Below are 18505 nucleotides of genomic sequence, written 5' to 3'. Positions count from 1 at the left end.
TTTGTGTATCTTCATTTGAAAGTGAGTTTCCCATATGAAATTCTCAATTTTCCTACAGAGATTTGGATTAGGAAAAAAAAATATTCAAATGCTGGTTTAAAGCCTTCCTTAAAGGGGGAAATATCTCAGGAATTTGAAGATTGTCTTATTTTTGGACCACTGAGGGTTAGTTATGCAATGGGCTGTGTTGTATCCTGAACTGTCATTTGTAGGGCATCTTTTATTCTCTGGCTCTTGTAACAGATGCACTCTAATTTTGACTCCAAATTTTGGTGTGACCAAGGACTACGTTGAAGTCGCTTTTAAGCCAAATTGCAAAAAATCCAAGCCTTAGTTTGTTTAAAAATTTTAAAAAAATAAAATAATAAAAAATGCTGTTAAATGTGTCTTTAGCCCAAAAAACCTGTTTTGTCAAGGGACAACGTGGCTGATCCTGTTTCTTCAAGCACTGAAGTCATTCTTTTGTCCCTACAGACGGTGTGCTTGATTTATCCACTAAGAAGAGTCCTTGTGCCGGCAGCACCTCTCTGAGTCATTCTCCAGGGTGCTCTAGTACTCCGGGAAATGGGTAAGAGAAAACAACTTACTATGTCCTTCTAAAACTGTTGGGTTTTGTTTTCTTTTTTTTACTAAAAAATATGTGCCTACCTCCTGTTAATTTTAACTTCCTTTTGGTGTTAACCCTTTGGAGTAATGTGTTTTTCAACTTGTACCTTTTGGCAAATACCTTCAACCCACCTGCCAAATAAGAGCTGTTGCAAACTCAGACAAGTTTCACTTGCATTTAAGAACTCCAGTATCTGCTATTTTGGCCAATTTAGTCTATAGCCAAAGACCTTTCCATTATTGCTACTTGGGTTTTGTGATGAGTGATGTCTGTGGAGGTTCAGGTTCAGTTCAACGTATGAAGAGTCTTAGAGGCTTTGCAATAGAATTTAACCTTCATTTCACTTAGGGGAAAGTGAGCCAGCAGGAAAGTTTATTTTAGGGGTTGCAATGATTTGGGTGATGAGCCAAGCTGGATTAGGTTTGAATCACTGCATGCTCTTTGTTAATATTTCCTATCATAAACCACAACTTAAAGAAAAGCAGCTGGAGGAGGGAGTCTGGTAGTTCAGAAAACTTTAAATATGGCTTTTTGGATTTGCAATTATAGTGTAGCACTGAAGAAGTTGTTTTGTTTTTTTTTTAAATTGTAAAATCTGTGGCGTCCTACCCTTGCCTTAATTTGTTCAAGGTGTGAAAGAAGGTTGTATCAAAAAATTTCTTTTGGGTTTCATATTTCTAATGGTCACTGTTTGCATACATTTTAAACCCCTTGATTCTTAGGTAGGATTGAGTTAATGGTACTGGAGAGCCTGACCGGGATTAAGAGGGATTTTGGGTGTTGATGGGAGAATTTTATCTTGAGGCTACTGTGAACAAGCAATTTTTTTCAGTGAGGAACAGAAACAGTATATGGTTTAAACTGCTATTGAATTGCTGGATTTAGCTTTACAATAGCCTTTGAAATACTTGAAATTTTAAATTAACAACCCACCACCACCACCAATCCCGCGTACTGCTAACAACCGACTTAACTTCTGCATTTCTCTTTGGAAGACTTATTACTCTCTCCAATTTTTCCCTTGGAGGTTACTTTCTTCATTTAATATTTCTATTCTTCTTTAAAAGTTAGTCTTAATGCTTTTTCACAATTCTTTAGCATCAACCTTCCCCCACCAGCTCTTCTTTTTCAGTTCTGGACAGGTTATTTCCAGCTTTGTTTTCCTAGGGAGGCAGCAGAAGCCACGGGGGCTGTGTATTGTTTGTTCCCTTGTTTGTGTATCAAGTGAGGGCCAAAGTCCAACACACAGGGGTGAGGGAGCTGGCATCTGGCACTGTCTCGATGGTGAAGAGAGGATGTGGCATGCTGGCACCCGTGGTTCCTGGTACAGGTGTGTGGTACATGAGGGTGAGGGCAGCCTGTTTAGCATCAGTGAAATCAATCAGGTGTGACCCTCTGTCCGAGTAGCTGCCAGCACCACCATCACTTGGGCACAGGATCACTGGCGTGCAGTCTGGTGCTGGTAGGTGCTGTGAAGGGGCTGAGAAGGCACGTTGCTCAGGAGAGTTCTCTGGAAAAGTGAACTTCCATTCATTCCTCTGGATTTGGTTCTGAATCCTCGTTGACTCTTGTCGCCCACTTGAGCTCTGACCTCTTGCATCCTGGAGAGAAGCTAGCAGTGAATGTGTTGAGCCCTGTCTATGTTACATGCCAGGTCCTTTCAGTGGCTGTCTTTTCTCTAAAGATTTTCTAATTTATTTTTAAATCTCAGTGTGATGCTAAAAAAAATAATGTAGCTTTTCAGCAGTACATATGCTGTCCTTAAATAACGATGACTTAGCTTAGAGGGCTTTACACCAGCATTATGTCCCAGAGCATTAAAACAGAATTGGTTACTAGTCTCTGCATTAATCTGTATGTTGAACATGAAAAAGTTTGGGGGTGGATTTTGAAACTAGTGTGACTTAATTACTACAGGGGGCTAAGCAAGGAAAATGTTAGAATACAGATGTTTATCTGCAGTAGTAGTTCTTTCTGTCATAGCAAGAACACTTGTGACAAAAGAAGAATGGTAAAAACACATACAGCTTTTTGTGCTATTAACCCTTCATCTGGATGACAGTTGGAATTTAGATCTTTTTTTTTTTTCCCTAATCACACTATGTATTGAATGAGAATCAGGGGCATGTATACATGCAATTAGTTGTTAAGGGAGCGATTTGGTAAGTCTGGTGTCATGCAGTGCTTTCCTATTTGGTGCTTAATGAAAGTCAAGCAGATACTTTTGAGGCCCGCTAAGCATTTCATTTATTTATTTATTTTCACCCTGAGCAGCAATTCTTCGATCTGATGTAAGTGACCATCATCCAAGGTTTCCACCTATGTGTAGATACTGCAGGTGGCAGTTCATATTTGCATGTTGAATATGTTGCACTTTGGCTTACTCTTTTATTACTGTACTTGTTTAGTGGTAACGTCACACCAGTAACACAGTTGTGTGTAGATCTATGGCGATTGATTACTACTTTGTAATTAAGGTGCTATTTTCAGACGCTTGCGCGAAGTCTTTTCTACTCCGAGAATTTGTGAACCCAACCAGAGACCAGCCTACAGGTTTCATTTTTCTTTGCCCAAAAAGCTTCTCTTTTTTTGCGAACAAGTTTTAAAACTGACTGATGCTGAGACTTTAAAAAAAAAAAAAAAATTAAAAAAAAAAAACCAAACCCAAAACAAATTTAGAGAAAAATAAATAACACAAAAAGTGATGTTACCCAAGCAAGGCCTTCTAATAAAGGAGTGGCCCCCTCACCCATCCCTCCCTACCTGTGCAAGTCCTGCTCACATCAGTTTCCTTCCATCCAATTAGGCGACCTGGGAGACCCAGCCAGCACCATCCGGAGGGACTACAGAGTGGTGATGGGGTACCTCCAAGAAGCTTGCAGGATGGAACCAGGGAAGGTTATGGCCACTCCACATCTCTTAAAGTACCGCTGGCTCGATCACTCCAGATTAGTGAAGAACTGCTGAGCAGAAACCAGTTTTCTACGGCTGCCAGCCATGGGCCATCTGGACTACAGAATCATGGACAGCACTTAATATTATCCAGGGAGGCTTCTTGGGCAAAACCACACTACGAATTCAATTTCAGCCGCATGAAATTCAGGGGAAATGGTGCACTCAGCAACATCAGTGACCTTCCTTTTCTTACAGAAAACTCTGCCTTTCAAAAAATGGCACTTCAAACTAAACAGGATGGGAAAAAGGACGTGAGCCATTCGTCTCCTGTGGATTTAAAGATACCACAAGTTCGAGGCATGGACCTTTCATGGGAGTCCCGCACTGGTGACCAGTACAGCTATAGCTCTTTGGTAATGGGTTCACAAACGGAGAGCGCGCTTAGCAAAAAGTTAAGGGCTATCCTTCCAAAACAGAACAGGAGAAGTTTGCTGGATGCTGGACCAGATTCCTGGGGCTCAGATGCTGAGCAGTCTACCTCTGGACAGCCATATCCCACCTCAGATCAAGAGGGAGATCCTGGCTCCAAGCAACCTAGGAAGAAAAGAGGGAGATACAGACAGTACAACAGCGAGATACTGGAGGAAGCAATCTCTGTGGTTATGAGCGGGAAAATGAGTGTTTCCAAAGCTCAGAGTATTTATGGGATCCCCCACAGTACACTGGAGTACAAAGTTAAAGAGAGGCTGGGCACTTTGAAAAACCCTCCAAAGAAAAAAATGAAATTAATGAGGTCGGAGGGGCAGGATGTTTCAGTAAAGATTGAATTAGATCCCCAGGGAGAAGCAGCACAAAGTGCGAATGAATTGAAAGATGAGTAGGGATGTTGTAGAGTGCCAATTACTTTGCAAACTGGGTGAGCACTACTGCATAGTTCAACCACCACCGAGCACACCTCATTCTCCTTTTGACTGCAATGCTCTTTCCTTTGCAGTTTAGCATAGACTTGTGTGGACACAGGTGAAAGGTGTGCTCTGAATGTCACATTTGTAAATTTTTCCCGCCTGCTATGGCGCAGTTTCCCTCTTTCACCTGCCCACTACCCCCTTTTTTCTTTTTTTTTTTTTTTTCTTTTGCCTTTTGCATGTTTCTCTGTAATAGAGAGTTGAGTTACCTCACAAAGAATGCAGATCTGTTGGAAGTGGACATCTCGCCTGTAGAGCCTGCCTCAACTTCTGGTGTTTGAATTTTTCATGTCTGCCTTTATAGAAATAAGTCCACTTTGTTAAACTCTCTTGAAACCAGGCTTTTTTTGAGTAAGAATCAGACTGTCATTCTGCAAAACGTTTCAGAAATCCTTTTTCCCCTCCTTTTCTTTGATCCAGTTGATTGAAAGATTTAAGCTAAATCAAGTTACTTAGGAATGGTACCTCTCTTGAACTCAGAGATTTGTTGAATAGATGGATAATCAATTGGGTCTAATTAGGCTCTCCACTACTTTCTTTCTAAATTAAACATGCTTACCATTCACTGTCTGCTTAGTGCTCACCCGGAGGGGAGGGGAGGGAAAACTTACATACACTACCTTCAGAATATGTCAGTTAATTATTTGTAACACTACCTTCGCTGTAATTTTATTTGATATTTTTGAAGGGTGATATTTAGACTCACCTGCTTGAGGATGTAGCCTTATCTCACGGAAGACAAGCTTCTCGCAGTCAGGAGCAGTCAGGGTACACTAAATGATGTATTAGGGTATGCCTCATTAGAACAGAACTAGGGTTCTTTGTGACCTTTATCCTTTTTACAGACTTGATTCTGAGTTTACTAAACTATGTGGTTCCAACAACCAGTTGAAACGGCTCTAATCCGGGGAAGGGGGATTTGTGTAACAAACTACTGTGATATTCCAAAAAAAAAGGAAAAAAAAAAAAAAAAAAAGCCCACAAAACAATGATCTCAAACGTTACAACCTCAGTAGTCTGCCCAAATGTCCACATTAGTGAAGGAGCTTGTTAATGTTCAGGGAAGAAGTAAAACACTGGTAGCCTGATCTAATTCGGGCTCTGCATCATATCTATCTGTAATACTGTCAGGGTCGAACACTCAGTGAATGGGTGTTTCGTTTTTAAATATTACAGTTGCCAGTAGCAGGAATTAATCTAAGTCCTGCTTTTTTGTTGTTGTTGTTTTTATTTAATCTATTTTGATAGTGGTTTAGCACATGCTAGAATAAGCATTTAAACACCGTAAAAGCACTCCGTAAACCACAAATCCAGTTTGGTTTGGTTTTTTTTTTTTTCAATATGATGATATCGTTCTCATTATATGGAGATCCAGGAAAAGTTTTCTACAAAACTTTTATCTTTGATGCTTTCTGCGGGAGTGGTCAGTAACCGTGTGGAGCTTACTGGACCAAATGGGAATTGCTGGTTCTTCAGGTAGAAACAATTTGGTCTTAACCTGTGCAAAAGGTAGATGGAATTCCCGTTTCTTTTCCTCATTTGCACAACCAAAAGAAGAGTTGGAGTTTTTGTGTGAGAGCATTAAGTGATGTCAGTGATTGGAAGTGGTTTCTCAAAGCTCACGGGAGGGTGGCTGGGGGAGCCCTAGGGATGCTGAATGGCTTCTGCAACATCCCATCCTCTTCTCTTCTCCTCTCCCCCTCCCCAGCAATTTGGTATTTTCAAAGGTTAGGCACACCATTGCTGTCGTTTGAAATATGCACTGCTCATGCTTGAAACGGACCGGGCGTTTGGCCCCTGAGTCTACTTTGGTTTGTTTTTTGTTTTTTTTTTTTGTTTACTTAATATATTTTTAGTACTCAAACTCCTGGTTCCTCGTAGCTCTCCAGTCGTCATCTTGGCATTTAAAGCGGTTTAAGCTCAGTAGCAGGATAGAAACTCTGCAATACGTTCCAGTTTAGCTGGTGATTGCAATAAAGGCGCAGTTAAACGTGTGGTTTCATCTGCCGGTGGAGGTTTATGCTAGAAAGTTTGCTGCAAGTTTAAAAGAAAAATAAAAAATAAAAAGTAACACAGTTTTACTGTTCAGAGAGGTTTAACCTTTTGCAGTTGTCTTTATTTAAGCAACATGAGTTGAGTTTTATAAAACTTGTCACTGTAGTGTACGTGGAGTGCTCATTTTACTAACCTAAATATTTTGTATGTGTATGTTTAAGTGGGTGACAATCGTGCAGCAGAAGAATGGTGTGCCTACCCTTTAATGCTGCAGTTTTAAAAGAGAATTTGTCTTGTCATTTCAGACTGTAGGCTAAGAGTTGTAAATAGATAGTGAGAAGTTGAGTACTCTTTATTTGCTTTGGTTAGAAAGTGGATTTTTAAAAAAAGAAAACCAACAACAAACCAAACGCGTAACTTTCTCAGTTGAAATGTCCTGAGACCTGAAGATTGTAATATTCATCTCTGCAAAGCTTTTAAACACAACACTTGATCTGTGATAGCTTAATATTCAGGTAATCTTTCTTTTTCAAGAAGCTTTTGAACAACCGTATTTCCTCCAAAGGTCTCTGTTGAAAAAGGAAAAAAAAGAAGTAAAAAAAAAAAAAAAGTGTAGATTATTTTTTAAGCACTAATTGCATTACGTTGGTAACTGCAATATAAAATAGCCATTATTGTTTTGTGAAGCATGGTTGAGATTAGTTAGTGGTCCCTTTTTAAAATTTCATGAGCCTCTCAAAAAAATAAAAACAAATTTAAAAAAAAGCTGCTGAATATTCAAAAGATATATATTTTACCTTATTGTAGGTTTTGTAAATTTAGTCTGTAATATTCAGGTGCACCTTTTAATGTTAACTTTTTGTTTCAAAGTCCCATCCGATGTATTTTCTCTGAGGTGATTCATCACGTGAGACTAGTTATCACTCAAAGTGCTGCAGTGATCACTAATGGTTGGTTTCATTTTTTCACCACATAATTTTTTCCAGGCGCTTTCAGTGTAGCTAACTAGTAGTATTTGGGATCATTTTAAATATATGATTGGAATTAATGTTTGTCCATTAGCATGCTTAATTTTCTGCTGACCAGCAGTTTGCATGGCCAAAATCCCTGGTTGCCCATATTTTGGTGTGGGAAGGTGTGGTTCACTGCTGTCTTTGTAACAAAAAAGCCTTGTTTCTCATGTTATTTCTGGTAAGTGGATACTTATGTTACTTGGATCACTTGGACAGGTGAGGAGGTTTAAAAAAAAAAAAAAAATCTTCCTCCTGCTGCTCTTTGGAGATGGCATTGACGTGTAACGTAGACAAACTGCTACCCTGTAAAAATCGAGACGTGGTTAGGAGGAGGCCTTTTGGGTATTTTTCGTCACTAGTTTTCTCTTATTCCCGAGAATGTCCATCTGATGTAGTTATTGGACTTAACAGTATTGTTGTGTACTACGTTGATGTAGCTGAAAAAGCCTGACAGCAAGAAACTGTGAATAATATTTGTGGCAGTCTCTGAAAACTAGTTTTTCAGTCCAAGTATCATGAAGGAGAATCCCTCTCCCCCTACCCCATCCTAGAAAAGTAATTTTATATTTTGTGTGTATAAACTTTTAAGAATCAAGTTTCATATTGTACTGAAGTTTAGGTGTTGCTTGGTAAATCTTTGCTGCAGCATATAATTGAAGACGAGTAAGGCTTAGTGTGGTAGGGGTCCTGGTGTGGAGTTAATTATCGTAACAGTTCTGGTGAGAAAGCCCAACATGTATGAAATGTGTCCTTTTTTTTTTTGATTATTATTATTATTTTATTTGGACTTGTAAGATGTAAAAGTGCTTTTTTAGAACTCTGACCTATTACAAACTATTACCTCACTTTCAGCCAGCTGGATCCTCATCCCGCAGTGTTGTAGGCATGATTGTGGCCGTGACGCTTGAGTACAGCTGTAGGGTTGTACCTTTCCAGTCAGATGTTGTAGGGACGTGTATTTGGACTCGTTTTTTAATTCTGTCAAAAGGAATTTATTTTCCAGTCATTCCCTGATTTTTTTTTGTTGTTGTTGTTGTTAAAGGCTCAAGACAGCTTACTTTAGATTTCCTCTACTTCTCTTTTCCCCCCCGTTGTTGCTGTGTATGCAATACAGGTATGCCTTGGCGCTCTTCTTGTTGCAGAACTCCTGGTGTGATGCTGACGTTACCAACCCTAGTGTTAGACCTGAAGTCGAGCTCTGAATTTTCATGGCAGTTGGAAAACGAATGGGTTTTAACAAAGGCAGGTGTTAGAGGTAGGATAGTGCCTCCCCTAAGGGAACGCCTTCAGCTTTCTGTGTTCTCAAGCGACTCCTGTGCTACCTTTTTGTTGTTTTTTTTGTAGAGCTTTCCAGTGCTCAAGGATATTCCTAAACATGGGAGGCAACTGCCCGCGTGTTTAGATGGGTTGAGAGCAGACAAGGGATAGTCTGTGCTTTGTCTTGTGGCAGGAGGACATCTGAGTCTAAATATTTCTTTGACGAGAACCTGAGGGTACATTGCCTTCCCCTGGAAATTCACAGGAACCGGCAAAGCTCTGGGGCTCTGGGGTTGGGTAAGCTTTGTGTAGATCGGAGCGGCTTCCTAGTTCTGATTGAATTGCTTTTTATATTGTCTGCAACAATTGTTATACAGGCAAAACTGGGATTACCATGTGTTTCTTTCCAGTTTACTTTGAAGTAATGCTCTTAAGATGTCCTTGAGTCTTAGGAGAAGAACACAGTGTCCAAGGAGGGAAGGGAACGCTGTGCCGTTCCCTCCTTTCTCAAAAACAGTGTGGCTACGGCTGTGACGGAAAGAGCTCACTCTTCAGTGAAGGCAGGATTTTAACTCTTCAGTCTGAGGATGCGTACACGTGTTGCAGTCCAAACTCTTACGAAGGCAAACTCATTCACCTGTACTGAAAGCTCTGTCACAATATTTTAAGGATCTCAAATTCTCTGCCAGATGTTAGAGGTAGAACAGGGAAGGGTTGTTTCCCTCATTTCCATGAGGATCGGAAACTTCCAGGTTTTCCTCGCAAATGTTTCAGGAACTAAAAGTAATTTCAGTCTAGGTCAATGTTGCTTTTTCTTGGCACCAGTAGATAATGTTGACTAATACTTACTGCTTTAAAAAGCTGTACCTAAAAAAATGTTGAGACTAGTTTTGGTATTATAAAAGTTTCCACTTGATCTCAAATTACATTAAAAGACCTCTGTAATTAGAACCTTCAGAAACCTTAAAATCTGTGCTGCTAGCTAGATACGGTTCTGTTGGATGTAGCAAATACAACAACCACTCCAGTTATTAATTTCTAATTATCCAGTGCATAAGCACGATGTCCTGTGCTGGTCACTGAGCAGAGAGATACTGTGGACTCAATGCTCTGCAGACACACTCCACGTGCACCAGAAGAGCCTGTAAGGGGTTACAGGGTTCCAGTGTCCATCTCTCTCCCTCTTCCCTCTCCTTGCTCTGACTGGGGCCCAGTCTCTATCCCGGTATTACAGCAGCAGTTTGGGACTTCATGTCCTATCAAATTATGCCTATATTCAGGTATTATTGTGAAAACCTTCGTATTAAAAGAGCTTTATTTAATCCTCACAAAAATCTCTTAGCCTGGTTGCAAAATCAATGTTCCTGGGCAAAGTACTAGGAGGAAGGATTTTATTTTTATTTGGGCAAAGTACTAGGAGGAAGGATTTTATTTTAAATTTATTTTTTTTTGGCCTGTCCAGGGCATTTCATTCACCTTCTTAAAAATACACATTCCTTACCGAATTGGTAAGTATAATTTAGGAGGACTGGAGGTGATAACTCTACCCGATGGAGCAGGGATTAGGACACAGGCTTTGTTCTGACTGGAGCAGGAAAAGTTAATGTCAGGAAACAATTTCTCTGATCGTCACCTCGTAGAGTCTGACTTCATGGGTGTTTTCCTACTGGGGAATCAGAAAGACACTACTACAGTTTATCAACTACTTGGTGCTACATTTCTCAACTATTTTTGCAGATACTATTTTTTATGCCTGTGTGAAAGCATGTAAACTTTACTGTCACTATAAAAAGCACTTGTCTGACCTATTCTAAAGTACCAGAAAAGGGACAAATAACTGCAGCACTTTTTCTGTTACAACGCCAGAGTCTTAATTAAATCTGGTCTTCAGGTTAGGAGATATTTTAAACGTACAATCTAGGATCATTAACAGCTTTTCAGGTCAGATTACAAGTTGTTTTGGGATACTAATCTGTCTTTTAAAGACTAGTACAACAAAATACTCCGAAGTTCAGGCGGGGGATGTATATATACATGCCTGATATTTTTAACTAATCATTTCAATAGGCCATTTCAGGGCTTGACATTTGGAATCTGGGATGATGGGTAGGGAAAGGGAAGTTTCCCAAACTGAAAAAAAAAATAAATCATTTTTGGACCATTGTTTAATATTCAGTTTGAAAACTCTATCACAAGAAAAAATGAGTAGGGATTCTTTCTCCCATATGCCTTCAGGGAATGAGTAGTATTTAGAATCTCTGGCTGAAATTCAAGCCTTTTTACCATGTAAATTTTTAATATAAACTCATTGACATGCTTTTTACATCTGAGGACTGAAAACGGATCTTAATGTTTAAGTTGTGGAATGGTATATTTCTTAAATGAAGGGGGAACATTAAAAAAAAAAATAGATTAGAATACCAGCATTAGTGAGCTTAAGGAATTTTAGTATGTAATAGCAAAGTATAGCAAAGTATTTGATTAAAAAAAATAATCTTGAATTGCTAGTCTGTAACTAGGTGCATTCTAATTTAGCAGGTGAATATTCTTTACTTATCGATATATGATGGGCTTTTTGCAAATAGAAACCTTTATCCGAGTCCCATGTGTTGCTTGTACTGATGGGATGTATGCTTACAGCAGCTTACTGCTGCTTTAAAATGTATAAAATATGTTTTGAGTGTTTGCTCATAACTCTTTCTAACCTCCACTTGTTAAATCGTCAGACGTTGGTATTTTATCAGTCCGCAATGTAAGTTTTAAACTAATGTTCTTAGGAATCCAACTTGTACACACACTGTTTAAAAACCCTCAGGGACAGTTTACACACTATCCTCACTCAATTCAGGTACTTGTACTCTCTTCTTAAACCTAGCAGTGACTTGTATTTTTGTTTTTGCTTTTTCTTTTTGACGTGCTGATAGCACATCCTCGATGAATGTCAACTTAAAAAACTCAGTTCAGGTATCCAGGTATAACTCAGCCAAACGGATTTTAAAGCTGCATATTTACTCTCCAGCACACAGTGCCTCAGACACTTATAGTGGCATTCTGTATATTCAGTTATTACTACTGAGCAGATCGTGTGGGGGTTCCTGGTATGTATTGTAAGAAATTCCTATGTATATTATATAATATGTATTATATTATATACATATATAGTATATATGTTATCTTAAACTTATATATTTTAAAATGCCACTACTAGCCAGCGCAGCTAAAAATGAAATACATTCCCAGCTGCTCCTGCCGACCGCGGGGGCGGCTTCTTAACGTGGCTCTTGCTTCTCTCTCACCATAACTACTTCTAACCTCAAGCACGGGTCCTTGGCTGTCTGACCTCTACACTCTAGTTATGCAATGTCCTTAGAGAATTCTGTGCACTGGCCACTGTGATGGAAACCAATGGGCCGGGAGTGCTTTGAGCTTATTAGTAATTGTTCTGCCAAAGTTGGGTGTTTGTATGACGAGCGTGTAAACCTGTCAGATAATCAGCAGAGGTTCCGTGAGGGCGTCACCACCTCCTCGGTGGCTTCCACCTCCTCACTGGGACCAAACCCCTCGAGGAGGTGGTTCCCCTCCGACGCCGGGCGCCGGTGCAGGACGTGTGTTGGGGCTTCCCATCCGTAAGGCCGGGTCCCCGCGCTGCGCTCGCCCCGGGGGGGGACCTGGCTCTAAAGTCCCAACCTGCTGCTCTGCCCTGGCAGGGATCTGTTGGCAGCCGCCAGTCTGCAGCACCTCTGCTTTATTATTTGACACTTTACATCTAAAAAGTCTTCTCTTTCTATTTATGTAACCCATAGTCTTTGAAGAGTATGGAAAATGGCATTTCTCTCTGACCTCTAGAAGTTCAAGTGTCATGGGAAAGAAAAAAAAAAAAAAAAAAAACAGGAACCCCCCCCCTTTACTCTTATGGACCTCATTTCAATATACTGTTTACAGTTTGACGGAATTGTATAATTTAATATTTCTCTTGTACTGTAGTTTATATTTATTTACAGATTTTTTTTGTACTGTGTGATTTGAATTTTTTTGTTCCTTGCTATGATCAATGTTTTATGTAGTAGAGCACTTATGATCACAAAATTAAGGTTTTTGGTTTGATTGCACTACATTAATTTTTTTTTTTTTAATGCAGTTCTGATTTTTTGACTGGACTAAATAAGCTGTGTCTTAATGTATGTGATAAGTACTTTTAAATTTTTATTTCATGTGGTCCATTTATTTTTTGCATTGTATGTCAAAGCGCTAATTCTCTTGTTGTGCATGTGTAAGATTTAATGGCTCCATTGTATTATTTGACCATGTCATTTTGGAAAACACATTCCCAGCTGTAACGTTGTGTATGGTAGTTTTCACTGGATGCTAGACTTTTCAAAACCACTATTCTTCTAATAAATTTTGTTGTGAAAAACTTCAAGGGGTTCCAATTCTGTTGTTTCTAGTCTGCTTTCTGAATGCCCACGGTTATGAAATGCAAAGAAATGGGGGAGGAGGTGAAAATAGAAGGCTGAGCAAATTCTGGCTGGAGGATCGAGCTTTGGGGTCTCCGTTTTGTTTCTTGTCCCAAATAGGACCAGCCCTGGGGACGCGGGGCCGGGGACGCGGGCGAAAGCTGAAACGCCGTCTCGTAGCAGCCCCGTCTCATGAACTCTTAATTTGCTCTTCCCTGCTGGCCACCTTCATTTCTTTCGTGGTAAATAATTCATCTGGTGGAGAACGAACAGTCTCTCAGGAGATTAAAAAAAAAGAAAATAAAAAGTGATGTCAGCTTGTTGGGTGAGCACTTAGTGAGGAGTCGGGGCAGGGAGGGTGGAAGTAAACGTGGAGCTGGGAACACCAGGCTGCGTGGATGGGTCAGACAGTGGGACAACCCACCCGAGGGGACAGCACTGGCACCAGTGGCCACTGGTCTTGCTTGAAGGGAGCAGGTCCCCAGCTCCCAGTTAACACAGGGGAAGCTCCAGGGAGCGTCCTGCTGTCCTTCTGCAGGAGGCAAACCCAGCAGCTTCAGCCGGGGCTCTCTGAGAGCCCGTGTTCGTGTCCTGGCGGCCCCGCTTTGGGCTGAACCACTCCTGAGGTTCTGCATTATTGATACCCAAATGCTGAACGCTGGAAAGTAGGTTACAGCAAGTGGGGTGGAAATGGAACCCGCCCCAGTTCAGGCGTTTCTGCGAAGCTTTGTGTTCCCTCCTGGGGTGATTTTTGAGAGCGATGCACAGGGATTTCCTGGCTTCAGGAAGATTTCCAGTGCTGCACACTGCCTAGCCCAGGTGTCTTTTCTCCTGAGAAATTGCCTTTCTCACCTTGTGCTATTGAAAAGTAGGTAATTTAGGGTTTGCATTTGCTCACATGATTTTTCAGTGCTATTTTTTTTTTTTTAAAGATCCTTCAATTACTGTTAAATAGCCCACTAACTATTGTATTCCTTGTCTACTAATACTGGTATTACAACAAAAAGCAGAATGCTCAGGTACCTGGGTGTTGTTGTGGGTTTAGCTTTACTGAGCAAACCTCTTTTAAATAAAAAACTTGATTTGACCAGAAACTAATCTTACTCTTATTCAGGAAGAGGGAGTTTTTCAAGCAAATAGCTTGAAAGCCTTGAGCTGTAAACTAGCATTTATCATATTTTTTTTTCCTGTATGTCTGAATACATCTGTCAAATCTATGAAAATAGCCTTTGAAAGTGATGAACCATCTTCCCATCTGCCATTCTTTAGGATGTATTACACTCTGCAAGCTTCTCCCAGAACATTTTTAATCGACACTTTTAGCCCTGCGATTAGCAGAAATACCAGGATTTTCAGGGTTTTCCTGGAGGCCCTGCTGATGATCTCGCACTGTACAGTTGAAGTTGTTCAGACTTAAAGGAACATGGTCTCAAATTCTTCTTTTAAAGTTCTTTTCTGGAATGCAGATTTGTATCGTGACAAAGAGTGCATGAGATGTTGTGCCCAGACCCAGAAGGAAGCATCCATGCTGCTGTTGTAGAAGTAGAAATTAAACCTAATTAGCTCAGTTAGGCAGCTTAAAAAGTCTTCTGCTAATTTGCCTCAGCTCATTTTGACTGAGGATGGGTCTTGAGACCCATGGGATGGGTCAAGACCAGGCTGGATGGGGCTTGGAGCAACCTGGTCTGGTGGGAGGTGTCCCTGCCCAGGGCAGGGGGGTGGAAATGGATGACCTTTAGGGTCCTTCCAGCCTGAACCATTCTATGGTTCTATGATGGAGCTGCTCCATTTGTTGTTGGAAGAGGCAGCTGCCTCTTGAGAACCTGCAGGACTGTATCTGGTTGCCTTCTGATGTGGCAGGTCCTTCACAGGGTAACAGCAGGCTGTACCCCCATGTACACCTGGGTTGCTTTCCACAATCCAGATACTCCAGCAGATGTGAAATGAGAGGCTCTGCTGATTGCTCCTGGGTGAAAACATGTGCTTCTGGGGAGGGAAGAGCAGAAGGGTCATTCCCTGCAGGCGTTGGGATTAATGTTAGCTGATAAGGACCTGGCTGAAACTGGGCAACTCCCTGATCTCAGCAAGGATGTAAAACTCTCTCTTGTGTTGGAAATCAACCCAAGTGTTGTGAATGAGGCTGATTTAGTTAAGGACTTTCCTGAGCATCACAATTGCATCTTCCTGTGCAACCATGAACCAAGCCCTCATGTCGTGGCCACCCGAAGTCAAAGAGCAGCAGCACGGACCTCGCCTTTAAGCAGGAGGGGAACAGATTTAGATTGGAGATGAGGAGAAAGTTCTTCACTGTGAGGGTGGTGGAGCACTGGAACAGGTTGCCCAGGGAGGTGGTTGAGGCCCCATCCCTGGAGATATTCAAGGAGAGGCTCCACGAGGCCCTGGGCAACCTGGTCTAGTTGGGGGTGTCCCTGCTGACTGCAGGGGGGTCGGACTAGATGGCCTTTGGAGGTCCCTTCCGGCCTGGGCAATTCTATGATTCTATGTGGTGTCCTCTGTGAGGAGCATCACCAGCAGCTTTGCCCATCACCAGTGAGCATGTGGAGCTCTCCCATCTCCTAGAGGCCTGGCAAAAGTGGGTCTGGGGGAAGAGGGAGAGGATTTAAATCCCGATTCAGCAAGATACTAATTTCAAACCACTCCTTTCTTAACCTGGGAGCTGCTGCGGGGGCTCTGGCAGTGCCCAGCTGAGGGAACCGGCCGAGCTCTGGTTTTAACTGGAAGTGAGTTGCAAGTTCTCGGAGCTGTTTAGGAGCAAAAGCAATTTCAAAAACAGAGCTTGAAGCGGTAGGGGCAGATCCAGTAATATGGAGTTTGATACCATGAAGATAGGGAAAGAGATGAAAATTAAAGTTGGTCTTTTTAATACTTACCCTCGAGAGACTCGAATAGCTGTTGCGATGCTGGAAGGATCCCAGGTAACACCCCTTGTGGGAGTGCTCTTTCCCCTGAGCTACTTCCTTTGGTGCAGCCTCTATGACTTAAAATCCAAGATATTCTTGTTTGTTAAGTAGGAAGTTTGGAAGAAATCTGAATGACTTCACACTTGTGAATTATGAATTAATGAAGTTCCTTCTTGCCCACCTCCCCCAAAGCCCCAGGCGCCACAACCTTTCAAAGCTCTCTCTTAGTATCATGAAGAGGAAACGCAAAACAGTTGCATCTTATATTTATGGGTCACCTTTAAAGTATCAGAATTTATAGGTCGTGTTTGAAAGAAAACTTCTGAAGTCTTCTCCTGCCGCCTCCTCCCCCGCAGGTGCCCTGCGGCTCCGCAGGAGCTTCACCGAGTGCGCGCTCGACTAAAAAGGCAGATTTTTATATGAGATGTCTACAGCTCTCATCTCCAGGAATGGTATAAAAGCTCAGCTAAAATTAGGAGTGGTTAAGGTGTGTTTCGGAGTGCAGCAGCACAGGCGCAAAGGTCGCCTCTATGGAAGTGCAGCTGCCCCTCCCCAAGGGACCCACCAGCGTCTGGGGCTGTCACCTACCCCGTGGTCACGCCGTGGAGGACAGGGCAGAGGCTTCAGCCCGGATCCAGCGACACGTGGCTCCCGGTCCCCATGGTGGCTCCTGCCGTGTCTCCCTGGCTGCGGTCACCCGGGCTGGCTCAGCCACAGCTCACGTGCCACCTTTGCTGGGCTCCTGCCTCCCGGTGCCGAGGGGAGGAGCAGTGTGTCGGTAGGGGGTTATCAGCAAACCATCCCTAGGAGTTATAGCACCAAAGAGGCAGGTTCTGTTACACCTGCTGAGGCGGGTTTTTTTGCTGACGTGCACCAAGGTCCATCGTCACGAGTCCCAGGTCCCTCCTGCCCGGCTGGGCTTCGCTTCACCCCTTCGGCATCTTCAGGTCTTTAAAGCAAGTCGCCGTGTTTGAGGTCTTAGCAGTGCTTTAGAATGATTTGACTGTAAAAAAAGACACTGTAAGGTGCTGGGTTTGCATAAGGAGCTTTTGTACCAAATGCACTCTGTACAGAAACGCAAGTTTTCTTCTGATTTCTAGCCATGAACCAGCCCGAGATGCGAGCACTAAACCAGCTTGCTCTGTGCCTGGAGTGTGTTTGCCAAAAACAAAGTTCTCCTCAGACTGTGGTGACAGCTGCCAGACCTCATGGCTCGCCGGAGGCTTGCACAGCTGTAATTCAGAGAGATTTTCTGCTGATGTGTTAAAAAAAGTAGATTTTTGCTCCTGTTTCAGGACCTGTGCTGGCTTCTCTCAGACAGACAGGGTGACTGCTGTCCCCATCCCTGTCCTTATGCCTGTACCTGTCCTTTTGTCTGATCATGGACTGGACTGCACATGGATAAAAGCAAAAATAACATAACACTGCATTTGAAAGAAATACACCTTTTGGCTCCTTTAATGATCTTGTTGTTAAATTAGGAATAAAAATTAGTAACAAAGCTTAAGGTCTGTGTAACCGAAGCACAAAGTGACAAATGTGGTGGCTTAGGGCTGGCACAGAGCAGGTTGATGAGGTTTGGGCTTTGGCAGTTTCGTCGGTTCTTTTATAGATCCTGAGAAAAACAGGACTTTTCTCATGAGATTAATAGGAATAATGAGGCCGCCGCCGGACAACGGGGAATCGTGGGTGAAAACCCCCTGGCGCACGTGGTTTAGGCTTTTGGCTTCGCCCTCTGAGTGCTCGAGTCGCTGCCAGGAGGGTTTTCCAGAGATGGTTTTGCTGTGATTTGTGGGGTTGGTCCCATTCTGTGTTTCTCCAGTCACAGAAAGTGCAGTAAAAATGGCAATATCCTGTTAGTGCCTGGTGGTCTCGTTACCACCGCGTGATTAAGCGCGAGCTCATTTCTCTGAGCTTTCAGGCTTTACGTGGTGCACTTACTGTTAATTTGATAAAAAAAAAAGGTCTGCGGTAGAGGAGGTGAGTGAGTGCTGGACGGGCAGTGTGTGCTAATGGGGCATCATGGCCCCCCTCTCCCCTGCGAAGGGCAGGGACTCCTTCTCCTGCTGGTGGGCGCCCTGGGACCAGGGAGCTGCAGAAGTCGGGGGGGAGGGACAATCTGTGAAGGCATCTTGGGGGGGATCCACCTGGCTCCGGTCCTCGCTCCTTCCTGGCTGAGGAGCGATGAGTCACTTCGGCTTTTTCCAAGGGATCTGTTCCTTGGCAGGCAGAAGCTGTTGTTGATAATTTATTTATTTATTTATTTTTCCTCTGAGTTTTCTCTTTATGGCAAAGCAGCAATTGATGGGTTTTTGTCCCCAGCATAAAGAAACAAATAATACCTGTCATTATGCTGCAGGAAGGAAAAATTGCACGGAGATAAAGCACACTTTAACTG

At 42.4% G+C, this 18505-nt stretch overlaps 1 protein-coding gene across 4 annotated transcripts in view; it reads left to right on the top strand.

The window, feature by feature from the left end:
* LOC106897831 (ligand-dependent corepressor) overlaps window positions 1-18505 on the top strand; it is a 75374-nt gene that overhangs the window by 34694 nt on the left and 22175 nt on the right. For 3 of the 4 annotated variants that reach the window (XM_014958718.1, XM_014958734.1, XM_014958726.1), the window contains one exon: window positions 475-568. In XM_014958718.1, the coding sequence (XP_014814204.1) occupies window positions 475-568 (94 nt within the window). Of the gene's footprint in view, window positions 1-474; window positions 569-3413; window positions 5444-18505 lie in introns of those variants that run through there. The other variant, XM_014958741.1, reaches the window with a different exon arrangement.

This window comes from Calidris pugnax, unplaced genomic scaffold (assembly GCF_001431845.1).
Source record: "Calidris pugnax isolate Ruff unplaced genomic scaffold, ASM143184v1 scaffold4, whole genome shotgun sequence".
Taxonomy (NCBI): Eukaryota; Metazoa; Chordata; class Aves; order Charadriiformes; family Scolopacidae; genus Calidris; species Calidris pugnax.
Note: the sequence above shows the minus strand (reverse complement) of the source record. Positions and strands in the feature narration are given on the sequence as shown.